This window comes from Loxodonta africana, chromosome 3, assembly GCF_030014295.1.
Source record: "Loxodonta africana isolate mLoxAfr1 chromosome 3, mLoxAfr1.hap2, whole genome shotgun sequence".
Lineage (NCBI taxonomy): Eukaryota > Metazoa > Chordata > Mammalia > Proboscidea > Elephantidae > Loxodonta > Loxodonta africana.
The window spans coordinates 188,451,727-188,469,027 of record NC_087344.1 but is presented as its reverse complement, the minus strand read 5'-3'; the positions used below and the strand labels follow the sequence as shown (position 1 = coordinate 188,469,027).

General features: G+C 39.5%; 1 protein-coding gene across 5 annotated transcripts in view; it reads left to right on the top strand.

Annotated features, from left to right (window-relative positions):
- Positions 1 to 288: 288 nt before the first annotated feature.
- The window catches only part of GON4L (gon-4 like), a 95,103-nt gene continuing 78,090 nt past the window's right edge, over positions 289 to 17,301 (top strand). For 2 of the 5 annotated variants that reach the window (XM_064282683.1, XM_064282687.1), the window contains exons 1-3: positions 289 to 378; positions 2,548 to 3,078; positions 7,151 to 7,225. In XM_064282683.1, the coding sequence (XP_064138753.1) occupies positions 2,574 to 3,078; positions 7,151 to 7,225 (580 nt within the window). In that variant the 5' untranslated portion in view covers positions 289 to 378; positions 2,548 to 2,573. Of the gene's footprint in view, positions 379 to 2,547; positions 3,079 to 7,146; positions 7,226 to 17,301 lie in introns of those variants that run through there. The other 3 variants (XM_064282685.1, XM_064282684.1, XM_064282686.1) reach the window with 2 other exon arrangements.

The following is a 17,301-nucleotide window of genomic DNA, read 5'->3' as shown; positions in this document are numbered from 1 at the left end:
TGTGTAACTCAGGGATTCTTCTTCCTGAATTTTTACAAATTCTCCACTTACTTGATCTTATATTCCAGGTGTCTCACGGTGAGAATGATTAGTTGTTACACTAAACCACTGAATCTCAACCCTTAGTTTTGTTTTGAGTAGGAAAGCCCAACTGGCCGAAAGGGAAAAGTAGTGCTTTAAAAATTTTTTGCCCACAACTGACGTACACCGATGTGCCTTCAGTGCGCCCTAAAATAAGATGGCCCCTAGCGTTTGGCGCATGTTCCTTGACGCCCTGAGACGTCGCGCGCCGCGACTCGGGGGCGCGCACGTCAGTCGCTGCCGTTGGCTGACTTCCGGTGGTGCTGAAGCGGAGTTTCCGCGGGATCAGGCCGGCCGGTGAGGGTACTGGGCTATGTGTGATGGGGCGGGAAGAAGCGAGTGGAAGCGAGGAATACGAGAGGCAAAGGACATCCAGGACGAGGGGGTCGGGTTTGGGGGCGGGCACGGGTGCGTGCTGGAAGGTAGGGGCGTGAAGGTGTCTAGCTGGCAGTGGAGACTTGGGCCAGGGCTCGGCGCGAGGTGGAAAGCGCAGTTGGGAGTCTTTTCTGAGAGGTTTTCCCAGGAGGGGGCGGCGCCGGGACTGTCTCAGGATTGACATTCATTCACCCAGTTGTTCCGACTCTGGTTGCCAAAGAAGGCATCTTTTTCGAGTTACTGCTGTGTTTGAGATGCCTGGAACCGAGCCTTGCACGCTGTTGACTTTGAATAGTAGCTGCCTTTTTTTTTTTTTCTCTTTTCTGGACCTCATGTAATTTATCTGTGAAATAAAGGATTCGCTTTGGCTGCTCTCTCTGTACTCCTTACCCACTCACAGTCCTCCCTCACAGGGATCAATGGAACCTTGACATGTTTATTAAACGCTAATTACCAAGATAAGGACATTAGTTGCTTTTGGGGTTATCTCCCCCAGTGTCCTGGAGAAACTGAATTAGGGAAATATTAAAACTATCTTCATAGTTTAGACTCTTAGTGTTAGAAAGAACTTTGTTTTTCAGTCCACTAGTCCAAGCTTAAAGGAGCCCTGGTGGCACAGTGGTTAAGCAGTGGGCTGCTAACTAAAAGGTTGGTGGTTCAAACCCACCAGCCGCTCTGCGGAAGAAAGTTATGGCACTCAGCTTCCGTAAAGATTCACAGCCTTGGAAACCCTGTGGGGGTAGTTCTGCTGTGTCCTGTAGGGTCGCTGTGAGTCGAAATCGGGTTCAACTTGGTAATGGGTTTTTTTTGGTTGTTACTTAGTCCAGGCTTTTATCTAGTGTCCTGATAGGCGGGCATTCAGACTTTACTTAAACGTTACCAGTCAGGGGGATCTCACTGTAACAAAAGGCAGTGTTCTTGAATCTATTTTATTGAGAGTAAAGTTTTCCTTGGAGAAAGATGAAGTCAGTTTTCAAATAATGCTTAACCCTTTGGTCCCAGTGCTGTACTCTGGAGAAGCACAGAATAACAAGCTCAGACATTCATTCAGGGAACCTTCATTGAGAATCAGCAATGGGCCAGATACTGTTAGGTGTTTAGGGATACTAGTTAAAGGAATCCTTTTCCTCAAAAAGCTCAAAATTTTGGGGAAGGGAGCTGGGAAAGAGACAGAAAAATAGAGAGGTAATTACAAAAGTGAAAAGTGCTATAGAGGAGGTTTACAAGCAGATGCTGGCAGAGTCCCTCCAGTTTAGGTCAGTGTTGCCCTTAAAATGTGATAATTAGAATTGAAGCCAAGAGTCTAGAAGTAATATAGTACAGAGGACAGTAGGAATCTCCGGTTTTTTTTTTTTAAATTGTGAATATATTTTCATGTAAATATATATAAATTTTTTTATTGTATGTATATGTAACACAACATTTGCTAATTCAACATTTTTCAGATGTACAGCTTAGTGATATCAATTACATTACTCCGTTGTTTTCAAAACAGAATTTCTGTTAATGTAGCTTAACCTTCTTTAAACAACCATGCTTTGCTTTTTGATTGTTTCTATTAACGGAAGTACTTGTTTATGAAAACAACAGTAGGAAAACATATCGATCGCTTATTATCTAATGATGTAGGTGCTATTTTTATTTCATTTTATAGCCTTGAAGAAACAGATTCAGGTTAAGTAACTTCTGCAAGGTCACAAAGCTGGAGCAAAGCTGACTTGGGAAATAAATCCATACCGCTTGCTCTCAGCATCATGCTATTCTGCCTTCCCAATGGTAATAACTAACACATATTATCCATTTTCTATTTAATTCTTACTACAATTCTACAATGATTATATTTTACAGTTGAGGAAACTGAAGCTTAGGTTAAGTCACTTGGCCAAGGTAACATAACCAGTCTAGTGGAGTTGGGATTTGAACTCAGGCACTCTGACCACTCTCTCTCATCGCCTGACTAAAGGGAGGTTGTTCATTTGGTGTGAAGTACTTTGTTTATGATTGAACATGAGTAAATGAAAAGATATTTGAGGAAATGTTATTATCGTTAATTAATATGAAGATGCTAAGAACTTGCTTTTCTCCTTCCAGGATGGAACAGAAGTGGGACTTGTAAAATGTTGCCCTGTAAGAAAAGGAGAACTACAGTGGCAGAGTCCCCACAGCATAAGGGCAGCCAAGAGGAAGATGACGTAGACCTAGAGTCTGCTGTTAAACCAGAATCTGACCAGGTTAAGGACTTGGGGTCAGTGTCACTATCGTGGGGTCAGAGCCATGACAGAGCAGCTAGCCTTGAAGTACAGTCTGTGCAGGATGCAGGAAATCAGCTTGGTGTGGAGGAGCCATCTTCCAGCTCCAGGATGCCCACCCAGGACACAAGTCTATCAATTCTAGAAGCTGTGGATGAGCCTTTCTCTCAGGGAATCACCCTGCCTTCCTTGGAGTCTTCCCAGCCTCTTAATATACACATTGGCAAAGGAAAACTCCAGGCCACTGGCTCAAGAAGAGGGAAGAAAATTACACTCAGGCCAGGGCTTGTTACCCAGGAAGAAAGAGGCGATCATCCCTCCACACAGGAGCCTTTTTCAGGAGAGCCTAGTGAAGAAGTCAAGGAAGAAGGAGGTAAGATACAAAAGGGTTTTAGGCTACATTTTCCTTGTAAATGCCGCTTTGCCATTGCCTTGTCTGTAGTGTCTTTACAGAACAGTGTTGCTGAGAGGTACTAATTTGGTACGGAATTGCAACTGCAGTGCTCTTAAGGGTCAGCAGTGAATTTTATGAACGGGTGGAGACTTTCTTCTTCCATCCCATTCCCATTCCCTAGATCCTCTTCTGTATCCCTTTCTTTCCTTTCATCCTCTAAAATGCATGTCTGGAGGAACGAACTATTTATTGTTCTTTTGTGATTTGGTGGGTATCCTTGAAATGAGGCCTGTGGGGGAGGGGGAGTCCCTAAAGGGAGAACTGCTGCCTCAGGCATTGGGAGAGGCTGACAGAGATGACTTGAAGAATGATGGTTCCACAGAGGCAGAAGAGAATAGTGACATAAGGTGCTTGGAAAAGTGGTGGGAGATGACCTCAGGGTGATAGATGGTGCGTAGGTTGTGGAGGGCTTTGTTTTTCATGCTAAGGTGCTAGAACTTTTTCTGTAGGTGATAGCCATTTTAGTGGCTTAGCAGAACATATTTATACTTTAGAAAAGTTGTCAGATTCTCTCAGTCTTTTCATTTTGACTAACTTTTTAACTTTTTGCTGAATTTTAAGCCTACTTTTTCTTATTTTGTCCCGGTATGTTCTCTGTTACGTGCTTTTTCCACTGTGAATGTGCTGTGTTGATACCCACACTGTGTGTGTTCATAGTGCAGAATTTCATGTTTATGACTTTGCTGTGTTTGCAAACTGATAAAGTAGTGCTTTAGTTGTCTGAAGCACGTTGTCAAAGAAGGAAGCTCTGTCGGGGGGAAGAGTGGTCTGTTTTAGAAGCACTTGCCATAGCACATGGCTCTATAGTTTCTTTCCTCATTCAGAGCACCTTGATTGTATTGGTTCTGGGGCACCTATATTTTCTCTGGAAATGTAGACAGGTGCAGTAGCTTTGTTTTTTATGATGAATTCAATGTTATTCTCCATTCAGATAATGTCTTAGGAGAATAGAAAAGTTGGAGTAAACAAACAGCTTGTGCTATTTTGCTAATTATATAGACTTCACCTTTGATCAAATAAATATAAAACAAAACAAGATGGTACATCGTCCAGCACATAGTAGGTACTTACATAAATTGATAAAAACAGATACTATACTTGATCTCAGTCAAAAGGCTGGGAAGTAATATGTACTTAAATAAATTGGATAAATATATATTATTAATTTGAAATTACTTCTTATTTTGATCAGTGTTTTCCATTTACTGAGGCAAGCACTTAAGCATCAGTCTTTTTGAGTATTCATTATTTAGACGTTATAAAGGAAGAAATGAAGATTTTTATTTTCACCATTATTTTTCTTCAAATTCTTTTTTTTATATCAAGGGCAGAGTATATTGGATCAGGAAAAATAAAGGTGGCTCTATAGTTTAGATGTTTGCACTAGAAAAATCGCATTTCTTTGGTGATGGCAAGTAAGAATCAGTTCAACAACTTGGTTCACTGAGCTGGGAGAGATGTACATATACATATAGTACATGTAATAAAGCCAGATTTTCAAAATTTCAGCATGTGGACAAAATTTGCCCAATGAAATTTAGTAGGGATAAATGTGAAGACCTATAAGTAATTTAAAAGGGGAAAAACCCAAATTGCTCAAGGGTAGGATATGGGAGATCTAAGGGATTTAGTAAATTCCTAGTTTAATTCAAGTTATGAATGTATTAAGACTGCCAATTCCCTACTCCCTGCCCTCCCCCCAAAAAACACCTTATTAGATGAAGTAATAGAGTTACAATGCCTAAGACAAGGGAGTTAGTAATAATCCTGATGGTATGCTGTGCTTTTCATGCCCCCTTTGGGGTTCACTTTGGGGTGCCACATTTTATGAGGACATTGACAAACTGATGCATATTAAGAGGAGGACCGCTATGATTTTCAAGATCCTGGATATGGTAGGCATGTTTAGCTTGGGAAGGATGTTGTTAGGTATGCTTGAGTTGGTTCCGACTCATAGCGACCCTGTGTACAACAGAACGAAACACTGCCTGGTCCTGCACAACCTCACAATCCTTGTTATGCCTGAGCCCATTGTTGCAGCCACTGTGTCAGTCCATCTCTTTGAGGGTCTTCCGTTTTTTAGCTGACCCTCTCCTTTACCAAGCATGAAGTCCTTCTCCAGGGACTTTTCCTACCTGATGACATGCCCAAAATAGGAAAGATGAAGTCTTGCTCTCCTCCCTTCTAGGAGCGTTCTGGCTGTACTTCTTCCAGACAGATTTGTTTGTTCTGGCAGTCCATGGTATATTCAGTATTCTTTGCCAACACCATAAAAGGAAGAATAAGTTTTAGGAATTGTAAGAGAACTGTCCGTCTTCAAATATCTGAAGACAGTAATATAGAAGAAAAAGCAAATTCCAGATGGTGAAAATGGAAACAGTGGTTTTAAGCTATATGGAGGCAAATTTTTATTCATTATCAGAAAGAATTTTCAACAGTAGTATCCTGAACTCCCTTGTATAATATAACCAAAAAAAAAAAAACCAAACCGTATTCATTGAGTTGATTCCGACTCATAGTGACCCTGTAAGACAGAGCAGAACTGCCCCATAGTTTCCAAGAAGCGCCTGGTAGATTTGAACTACCAACCTTTTGGTTAGCAGCTGTAGCACTTAACCTATGCCATCAGGGTTTCCTTGTATAATATACCAAAAAACCAAACCAAACCCAGTGTCGTCGAGTCGATTCTGACTCATAGCGACCCTATAGGACAGAGTAGAACTGCCCCATAGAGTTTCCAAGGAGCGCCTGGCAGATTCGAACTGCTGACCCTTTGGTTGGTAGCCTTAGCACTTAACCACTATGCCACCAGGGTTTCCTTGTATAATATGGGACCCCACAAAAAGTATTCACGTGGAACCCTCTGTAAAATTTAAAAGATTATGCTCAGTGGTTTCAGTAAACCATTTCAGTAATCTTTTAAAACATGTTTGGTGTCTAACTTCATCTCTCAAATTTCCTGTCATGCCTGAAAGTGGCACAGAAATCCTTTGTTCTGATTTATGGTTTAAAAATGTGGTCTATCTATGTCACATTTAAAAGAAGCAGAAGGCATCATTCTAACCATGGGAAACTTACAGTCTAACTGGGAAGACAAGACATCATTTTGGAGTAGTGTAGGACAGTATCTATTTTGTGTTTAAGTGCTAGAATGTGTGTTACAGATGGAATTGGAGTAGTTATGGTAGGTGTTTTGGAATTAGAACTGAAAGAGTTGATTGGGTTCGATAGGTTGTGGGGAAGGAGTGGAAGTGTGCTGCAAACATGCAGTAGTCCTGTGTATGTGTAGGACAGTAGTAGCGCTTCAAACAGAAAAGGTAGGTCTAGATAATAGGCTTGTGGTTGTCCCCTTAAAACTTTGTAAAGGATTGACATAGGATGGAGAAGAAACGGTCTGTTTTAGAGACATTAGAAAGAAAGAGTTAATATTGCTCTGGCACTCATACCACTCGTGATAGCTGGACTGGGGAAATGGTGAAGCATGCCTTCAGCGAAAATGAGGAAAAGCAGTATTTAAGGGGTTGAAAATGAGTTCCAGTTTGGATTTGTGGAGTGTGAGGTGACAATGGGACTATCAAGCAGAAACAGAAATCTGAAATTGAAGTTTGGTAAGAGGTAGTGTTCAAAGTGTTAGTTGTGGTTCATGGAGGGAGAAGAGCAGCAGATTGAAGACAATGCTGGGCTCAGGAAGGAGATGACAGAGGGAACAACTGGAGAAGTAATAGAAGTCAAAGCAGGGAGAAGAGTTGTAAAAACAAGATACTTAGAATTTAGCTGCAAAAGAGAGATGAGAATAATGCCTGAGAAAAGGTTACATTTGAATATCGTACTGTTTGAGAGTAGATTTGGGAGAGTTTTGGGGAAGAGGAAATCTGATGATGGGATTGAAGAAGGAAGGGAAAATGAAAATGCTAGTGATAATTTTTACGGTGGAAGAATGGGGAATAGCTAGAGGAAGCAGCAAGATTATTGAATTTTTTTTTCAAGATAGGTCTTATTTGTGGCATGAAGACAGGAGGAGCTGGAGGAAAATTCAAGATTAAAATGCTAGAGAAGATATGCATAAGTAAGTATGGGTTCAAAGCCACTAAGCTATTGAATGGAATCTAGATGTGTATATATTTTTGTTATTGTTGTCCGTGCCTTTATCCATGCTAAAGAACCAGCAGTTTTACCCATTGCATTTTCATCTTTGGTACAAATGTCACCACAGTAAAAAAGGCAACTAATGTTTGAGATTTGTTAGGAAAATATTTTGATATCAGAAATGTCCCAGGGTCGAGTAGACCACACTTCGATAACAACTGCTATAGTATAATAGTTTTTTGCGTGTGTTTTAGATGAAGGTTTACAGAACAAATTAGTTTCATCAAACAATTAATATACATATGGTTTTGTGACATTGGTTGCCAACTGTGCGGTGTGTCAGCATTCTCCCCTTCTCGACCTTGGGTTCTCCATTAACGTTCGTCCAGCTTTCCTGTTCCCTCCTGCCTTCTTGTCCTTGCCCCTGGGCTGGTGTGCCCATTTAGTCTCATATACATGGTAGAGCGATGTGTATTATTGTTTGTTTTATGGAACTGTCTCATCTTTGGCTGAACGGTGAGCCTCAGGAGTGACTTCAGTACTGAGTTGGAAGAACGTCTGGGGGCCGTACTCTCAGGGTTTCTCCAGTCTCTGTCAGACCAGCAAGTCTGGTCTTTTTTTGTGAGTTAGAATTTTGTTCTACATTTTTCTCCAGCGCTGTCTGGGACATTGTATTGTGATCCCTGTCAGAGCAGCTGGCACCATCTAGTTGTGGTGGACTCAGTCTGGTGGAGGCTGTGGTAGTTGTGGTCCGTTAGTCTTTTGGACTAATCTTTCTCTTGTATTTTTGGTTTTCTTCACTCTCCCTTGCTCCAGACAGGCAGGACCAGTGGAGTATCTTAGATGACCGCTCACAAGTTATTTTTATTTTTATTGTGCTTTAGGTGAAAGTTGACAGCTCAAGTTGATTTCTCATACAAAAATTTATACACATATTGTTATGTGACCCTAGTTGCCATCCCTATAAGCTGACAGCACACCCCCGCTTTCCACCCCGGGTTTCCCATGTCTATTCAGCCAGCTGATTTCCCTTTCTGCCTTCTCATCCCACCTCTGGACAGGAGCTGCCCATTTAGTCTCGTGTAGCTACTTGAAATAAGAAGCACACTCTTCAGTAGTATTATTTTACGTTTTATAATCCAGTCTAATCTTTGACTGAAGAGTTGGCTTCAGGAATGGTTTTAGTTCTGGGTTAACAGAGATTCCAGGGGCCGTGACTTTGGGAGTTCCTCCAGTCTCAGTCAGACCATTAAATCTGGTCTTTTTACGTGAATTTGAGTTCCCCACCCCACACAACTCCATCAGTGACTGTGTTGTGTTCCCTGCCAGCGTGGTTTTTGGTGGTAGCCTGGTACCATCTAGTTCTTCTGGTCTCAGGCTGATGGAGTCTTTGGTTTATGTGTCCCTTTTGTCTCTTGGGCCAATATTTTCCTTGTGTCTTTGGTGTTCTTCATTCTCCTTTCCTCTAGGTGGGTTGGTACCAATTGGTGGATCTTATTTATGTATCTTAGATGGCTGCTTGGAAACCCTTGTGGCGTAGTGATTAAGTGCTACAGCTGCTAATCAAGAGGTCATCGGTTCAGATCCACCAGGTGCTCCTTGGAAACTCAATGGGGCAGTTCTGCTCTGTCCTGTAGGGTCACTATGTGTTGGAATCCACTCCGTGTTAACGGGTCTGGTTCGGTTTTGGTTAGATGGCTGCTCGCAAGCTTTTAATGCCCCCAGATGCCACTCACCAAAGTGAGATGCATTTTCTTAATAAACTTTGTTATGTCAGTTGACCTAGATGTTCCCCTAAACCGTGATCCCCAGAACCCCTGCACGGCTGCTCTGTCCCTCAAAGTATTTGGCTGTGTTCAGTAAACCTAGCTTTTGGTTTAGTTTAGTTGTGCTGATTTCCCCTGTATTGTGTGTTGTCTTTCCTTTCACCTAAGGTCATTCTTGTTGACTGTCTAGTCAGTGAATTCCTCTCTTCCTTGCCCTCCACCCTCAGAACTGTCAAAGAATGTTTTCTTCTGTATTTAAACCTTTTCTCGAGTTCTTATAATAGTGGTCTCATACAATATTTGTCTTTTTGCGACTGATTAACTTCACTTAGCGTAATGCCTTCAGATTCATCCATATTGTGAGACATTTTGCAGATTCATCATTGTTCTTTATTGTTGCATGGTATTCCATTATGTATATATACCAAAGTTTGTTTATCCATTCATCAGTTGATGGTCACCTAGGTTGTTTCCATCTTTTTGCTGTTGTGAACAGTGCTGCAGTGAACATGGGTGTACATATATCTATTCATGTGATAGCTCTTATTTCTCAAGGATATATTCCAAAGAGTGGGATTGTTGGATCATATGGTATTTCTGTTTTTAGCTTTTTAAGGAAGTGCCATATCGTTTTCCAAAGTGGTTGTACCATTTTACATTCCCACCAGCAGTGTATAAGTGTTCCAGTCTCTCCACAACCTCTCCAGCATTTATTATTTTGTGTTTTTTGGATTAATGCTAGGCTTGTTGGGTGAGATGGTATCTCACTGTAGTTTTGATTTGCATTTCTCTAATGGCTAATGATTGTGAGCATTTCTTCATGTATCTTTCAGACGCCTGAATGTCATCTTTGGTGAAGTGCCTGTTCATATCCTTTGCCCATTTTTTAATAGGGTTATTTGAATTTTTGCAGTTGAGGTTTTGCAGTATCTTGTAGATTTTAGAGATTAGACCCTGATCAGGTCTGTCATAGCCAAAATTCTTTTCCCAGTCTGAAGGTTGTCTTTTTACTCTTTTGGTGAAGTCTTTTGATGAGCATAAGTGTTTGACTTTTAGGCGCTTCCAGTTATCTAGATTCTCTTCTGGCGTTTGTGCATTGTTAGTTAAGATTTGTATTTTGTTTATGCCATGTATTAGGGCTCCTAGTGCCGTCCCTATTTTTTCTTTGATGATCTTTATTGTTTTAGATTTTATATTTAGGTCTTTAATCCATTTTGAGTTAGTTTTCGTACATGGTGTGAGGTACGGGTCTTGTTTCTTTTTTTTTGCAGATTGATATCCAGTTATGCCAGCACCATTTGTTAAAAAGACGGTCTTTTCCCTGTGTAACTGATTTGGGGCCTTTGTCAAATATCAACTGCTCATACGTGGATAAATTTATGTCTGGATTCTCAATTTTGTTCTACTGGCCTGTGTATCTATTGTACCAGTACTAGGCTGTTTTGACTACGTGGCGGTATAATAGGCTTTAAAATCAGGTAGTGTGAGGCCTCTCACATTTTTCTTCTTCTTCAGTAATGCTTTACTTATTCAGGCCCCTTCCCTTCCATATGAAGTTGGTGATTTGTTTCTCTGTCTCATTAAAAAATGTCGTTGGAATGTGGATCAGGATTGCTTTGTATCTATAGATTGCTTTGTGTAGAATTCACATTTTCACAATGTTGAGTCTTCCTATCCATGAGCAAGATATGTTTTTCCACTTATGTAGGTCTCTTTTGGTTTCTTGCAGCAGTGTCTTGTAGTTTTCTTAGAATAGGTCTTTTATGTCTCTGGTTAGATTTATTCCTAAGTATTTTATCTTCTTGGGGGCTATTGTAAATGGTATTGATTTGGTGATTTCCTTTTTAAAGTTCTCTGTGTTGGTGTAGAGGAATCCAGTAGTTTTCTTGTGGATTCTTTTGTGTTTTCTGTATATAACATCATATCATCAGCAAATAGAGATATTTTTACTTCTTCTTTTGGGTGCCCTTTATTTCTTTTTCTTGCCTTATTGCTCTGGCTAGGACCTCCAGCACAATGTTGAATAAGAGTGGTGATAAAGGGCATCCTTTTCTGGCTCCCATTCTCAAGGGAAATGCTTTTAGATTCTCTCCATTTTGGATGGTTTTTACTGTTGGCTTTGTATAAATGCCCTTTATTATGTTGAGGAATTTCCCTTCTATTCCTGTTTTCCTGAGTTTTTATCATGAATTGGTGTTATACTTTGTGGAATGTCTTTTCTGCATCAATTGATAAGATCATGTGGTTCTTATCTGTTGTTTTATTTATGTGATAGATTAAGTATTTTGAACCATCCCTGCATACCTGGTATGAATCCCAGTTGGTCATGGTAAATTACTTTTTTGGTGTGTTGTTGAATTCTATCAGCTAGAATTTTGTTGAGGATTTTTGCGTCTATGTTCATCAGGGATATTGGTCTGTAATTTTCTCTTTTGTGGTGTCTTTACCTGGTTGTGGTATCATGGTTACGCTGGCTTCATAGCATGAGTTTGGAATAGTCCATCCTTTTCTATGCTCTGAAATACATTTAGTAGTAGTGGTGTTAACTTTTCTCTGAAAGTTTGGTAGAATTCTCCAGTGAAGCCATCAGGGCCAGGGTTTTTTTTTGGTTGGGAGTTTTTTTTAACTACCTCTTTAATCTCTTTTTTTGTTACATGTTTGTTTAGTTCTCCCTCTGTTTGTGTTAGTTTAGATAGGTAGTGTGTTTCTAGAAATTTGCCCATTTTGTCTAGGTTTTCAAATTTGTTGGAGTACAGTTTTTCATAGTATTCTGTTATTCTTTTAATTTCAGTTGGGTCTGTTGTGATATTGCCCATCTCATTTCTTTATTTTATTTTATTTTTATTGTGCTTTAAGTGAAAGTTTACAAATCAAGTCAGTCTCTCATATAAAAATTTGTATACACCTTGCTATATACTCCTAATTGCTCTCCCTCTATTGAGACAGCCCGGTCCTTCCTTCCACTCTGTTTTCGTGCCCATTCCACTAGCTTTTAACTCCCTCTTCCCTCTCATCTCCCCTTGAGATAGGAGATGCCAGCATAGTCTCAAGTGTCTACTTGTTGCAAGAAGCTCATTCTTCGCCAGCATCTTTTTCTATCCCATTGTCCAGTCTAATCCCTGTGTGAAGAGTTGGCTCTGGGAATGGTTCCTGTCCTGGGCTAACAGAAGGTCTGGGGGCCATGACCACCAGGTCCTTCTATTCTCAGTCAGACCATTAAGTCTGGTCTTTTTACGAGAATTTGGGGTCTGCATCCCACTGCTCTCCTGCTCCCTCAGAGGATCTCTGTTGTGTTCCCTGTCAGGGCTGTCATTGGTTGTAGCTGGGCACCATCTAGTTTTTCTGGTCTCAGGCTGATGTAGTCTCTGGTTTATGTGCCCCGTTCTGTCTCTTGGGCTCGTAATTATATTGTGTCCTTGATGTTCTTCATTCCCCTTTGCTCCAGGTGGGTTGGGAGCAATTGATCCATCTTAGATGGCTGCTTGCTGGCGTTTAAGACCCCAGACGCTGCTCTCCAAAGTGGGATGCAGAATGTTTTCTTAATAGATTTTATTATGCCAGTTGGCTTAGATGTCCCTTGAAACTATGGTCCCCAAACCCCTGCCCCTGCTTCGCTGACCTTAGAAGCATTCAGTTTATTCAGGAAACGTCTTTGCTTTCGGTTTAGTCCAGTTGAGATGACCTCCCTTGTATTGAGTGTTGTCCTTCCCTTTATGTAAAGTAGTTCTTATGTACTATCTAATTAGTAAATACCCCTCTCCCACCATCTCTCCCTCCCCCTGCCCCCCGTAACCACAAAAGAATGTTTTCTTCTCAGTTTAAACTATTTCTCAAGATCTTATAATAGTGGTCTTATACAATATATGTCCTTTTGCAGCTGACTAATTTCACTCAGCATAATGCCTTCCAGGTTCCTCCATGTTATGAAATGTTTCACAGATTCATCACTGTTCTTTATCAATGCTTAGTATTCCATTGTGTGAATATACCATTATTTATCCATTCATCCATTGATGGGCATCTTGGTTGCTTCTATCTTTTTGCTATTGTAAAGAGTACTGCAGTAAACATGGGTGTGTGTATATCTGTTCATGTAAAGGCTCTTATTTCTCTAGGACATATTCCGAGGAGTGGGATTGCTGGGTCATATAGTAGTTCTATTTCTAGCTTTTTAAGGACGTGCCAAATCGATTTCCAAAGTGGTTGTATGATTTTACATTCCCACCACCAGTGCATAAGTGTTCTATTTCTCCATAACCTGTCCACCATTTAATGTTTTGTGTTTTCTGGATTAATGCCAGCCTTGTTGGACTGAGATGGAATCTCATTGTAGTTTTAATTTACTTTTCTCTAATGGGTAATGATTGTGAGCATTTCCTCCTGTATCTGTTAGCTACCTGAATGTCGTCTTTAGTGAAGTGTCTGTTCATATCCTTTGCCCATTTGTTAATTGGGTTATTTGTTTTTTGTAGTTGAATTTTTGCAGTATCATGTAGATTTTAGAGATCAGACGCTGATCAGAAATGTCATAGCTAAGAACTTTTTCCCAGTCTGTAGGTAATCTTTTTACTCTTTTGGTAAAGTCTTTGGATGAGCATAGGTGTTTGATTTTTAGGAGCTCCCAGTTATCTAGTTTTCTTCTGCATTGTTAGTAATGTTTTGTATACTGTTTATGCCATGTATTAGGGCTCCTAATGTTGTCCCTATTTTTTCTTCCACGATCTTTATCGTTGTAGGTTTTATATTTAGGTCTTTGATCCATTTTGAGTTGGTTTTCGTGCATGGTGTGAGGTATGGATCTTGTTTCATTTCTTTGCAGGTGGATAGCCAGTTATGCTAGCACCATTTGTTTAAAAGACTGTCGTTTCCCCATTTAACTGTTTTGGGGCCTTTGTCAAATATGAACTGCTCGTATGTGGATGGATTTATGTCTTGATTCTCAGTTCTGTTCCATTGGTCTATGTATCTGTTGTTGTACCAGTACCAGGCTGTTTTGACTACTGCGGCGATGTAGTAGGTTCTGAAATCAGGTAGAGTGAGGCCTCCTACTTTGTTCTTCTTTTCAGTAATGCTTTACTTACCCAGGGCCTCTTTCCCTTCCATTTGAAGTTGGTGATTTGTTTCTCCATCTCATTAAAAAATGTCATTGGAATTTGGATAGGAATTGCATGAAATCTATAGATCGCTTTTGGCAGAATAGACATTTTTACAATGTTAAGTCTTCCTATCCATGAGCAAGGTATGTTTTTCTACTTACGTAGGTTTCTTTTGGTTTCTTGCAGAAGTGTTTTGTAGTTTTCTTTATATAAGTCTTTTACATCTCTGGTAAGATTTATTCCCAAGTATTTTATCTTCTTGGGGGCTAGTGTAAATGGTATTGGTTTGGTGCTTTCCTCTTGGATGTTCTTTTTGTTTGTGTAGACGAATCCAACTGCTTTTTGTATGTTTATCTTGCATCCTGATAGTCTGCTGATCTGTTCTATTAGTTTCAGTTGTTTTTTTGAGGATTCCTTAGGGTTTTCTGTGTGTAAGATCATGTCGTCTGCAAATAGAGATACTTTTACTTCTTCCTTGCCAATCTGCTGCCCTTTATTTCTTTATCTAGCCTAATTGCTCTGGCTAGGACTTCCAGCACAATGTTGAATAAGAGTGGTGATAAAGTACATCCTTGTCTGCTCCCGATCTCAAGGGGAATGGTTTCCCGCTCTCTCCCTTTGGGATGATGTTGGCTATTGGCTTTGTATAAATGCCCTTTATGATGTTGAGTAATTTTCCTTCTATTCCTATTTTGCTGAGAGTTTTTATCATGAAAGGGTGTTGGACTTTGTCAAATGCCTTTTCTGCATCAATTGATAAAATCATGTGATTTTTGTCTTTTGTTTTATTTGTATAATGGATTACATTAAGTTGAACTGTCCCTGCATACCTGGTATGAATCCCACTTGGTCATGGTGTATTATTTTTCTGATATGTTGCTGAATTCTATTGGTTAGAATTTTGTTGTGGATTTTAGCATCTAAGTTTATGAGGGATATAGGTCTGGAATTTTCTTTTTTTGTGGTGTCTGTACTTGATTTTGATATCAGGGATATGCTGGCTTCATAGAATGAGTTTGGGAGTATTCCGTTCTTTTCTATGCTCTGAAATACCCTTAGTAGTAGTGATGTTAACTCTTCTCTGAAATTTTGGTAGAACTCTGCAGTGAAGCCGTCAGGGCCAGGGGTCTTTTTTTGTTCGGAGCTTTTTAAGTACCTTTTTCATCTCTTCTTTTGTTATGGGCCTATTTAGTTGTTCTAACTCTGTTTGTGTTAGTTTAGGTAGGTAATGTATTTCTAGGAATTCATCCATTTGTTCTAGGTTTTCAAATTTGTTAGAGTACAGTTTTTCATAGTAATCTGATATGATTCTTTTAATTTCATTTGGGTCTGTTGTAGTATTGCCCATCTCATTTCTTATTCAGGTTATTTGCTTCCTCTCCTGTTTTTCTTTTGTCAGTTTGGCCAATAGTTTATCAATTTTGTTGATTTTTTTTCAAAGAACCAGCTTTTGGTCTTGTTAACTCCTTCAGTTGTTTTTTGTTTTCTATTTCATTTAATTCTCTAGTTTGTATTATTTGTTTTCATTGAGTGCCTGAGGGTTTCTTTTGTTGCTCTCTGTCTATTTGTTCAGGTTTTAGGGATAATTCTTTGATTCTGACCCTTTCTTCTTTTGGTATGTGTGCATTTCTTGAAATAAATTCACCTCTGAGCACTGCTTTCGTTGTGTCCCAAAGGTTCTGATAGGAAGTGTTTTCATTCTCATTGGATTCTATGAATTTCCTTTTTCCATCCTTAATGTCTTCTATAATCCAGTCTTTTTTTGCAGGGTATTGTTCAGTTTCCAAGTGTTTGATTTCTTTTCCCTGCTTTTTCTGTTATTGATTTCTACTTTTATGGACTTATGGTCAGAGAAGATGGTTTGTAATATTTCAGCGTTTTGAATTCTGCTAAGGCTTGCTATATGGCCTAATATGTGGTCTATTCTAGAGAATGTTCCATGTGCTGTTGGGTGGAATGTTCTGTATATGTCTGTGAGGTCGAGTTGGTTGATTGTGGCATTTAGGTTTTCCGTGTGTTTATTAAACTTCTTTCTTGATGTCCTGTCCTTCACCGAAAGTGATGTGTTGAAGTCTCCTACTGTTATTGTGGAGCTGTCTGTCTCACCTTTCAGTGCTTTTAGGGTTTGTTTTATGTATCTTGGAGCCCTGTCACTGGGTGCATAAATATTTAATAAGGTTATATTCTCCTGGTGTATTGTCCCTTTAATCATTTTATAGTGTCCTTCCTTATCCTTTATGGTGGATTTAACTTTGAAGTCTGTTTTGTCAGAAGTTAACATTGTCACTTCTGCTCTTTTTTGATTGTTGTTTGGTTGGTATATTTTTTTCCATCCTTTTGAGTTTTAGTTTGTTTGTGTCTCTAAGTCTAAGGTGTGTCTCCGGTAGGCAGCATATAGACAGTTCGTGTTTTTAAATTCATTTTGCCACTCTCTGTCTCTTTATTGGTACATTTAGTCCATTTACATTCAGGGTAATTATGGATAGGTATGAATTTAGTGCTTTCATTTTGATGTCTTTTTTTGTGTGTTGTTGACAGTTTCTTTTTCCCACTTAATTTTTTGTGCTGAGTAGTTTATATATTGTCTTTTCCTCATATTCATTGTTGTTGATTTTGTTCCTGCTGAGTCTCTGTTTTTTTCATGTATTTTATTTTGAGGCACAGGACAGTTTGTCTCCTTTGTGGTTACCTTATTACTTATCCCTGTTTATCTGGAAATGTCCTAATTTCACCTTCATATTTGAGAGACAGTTTTCCTGGATATATGACTCTTGGCTGGCAGTTTCTTTCCTTCAATTTTCTATATATGTCATCCCATTGCCTTCTTGCCTTCATGGTTTCTGCCGAGTAGTCCGAATTTATTCTTACTGACTCTCCTTTGTAGGTGACTTTTCTTTTATCTCTAGCTGCTCTTAAAATTCTCTTTTTTTCTTTGGTTTTGGCAATTTTGATTATAATATGTTTTGATGACTTTCTTTTTAAATCTACCTTATGTGGAGTTTGATGAGCATCTTGGATAGATATCTTCTCATCTTTCATGGTATCAGGGAAGTTTTCTGCCAACAAATCTTCAACAATTCTCTTTGTATTTTCTTATCCCTCCCTGTTCTGGTACTCCAGTCACTCGTAGGTTATTGCTCTTGATAGAGTCCCATATGATTCTGAAGTTTTCTTCATTTTTTAAAATTCTTTTA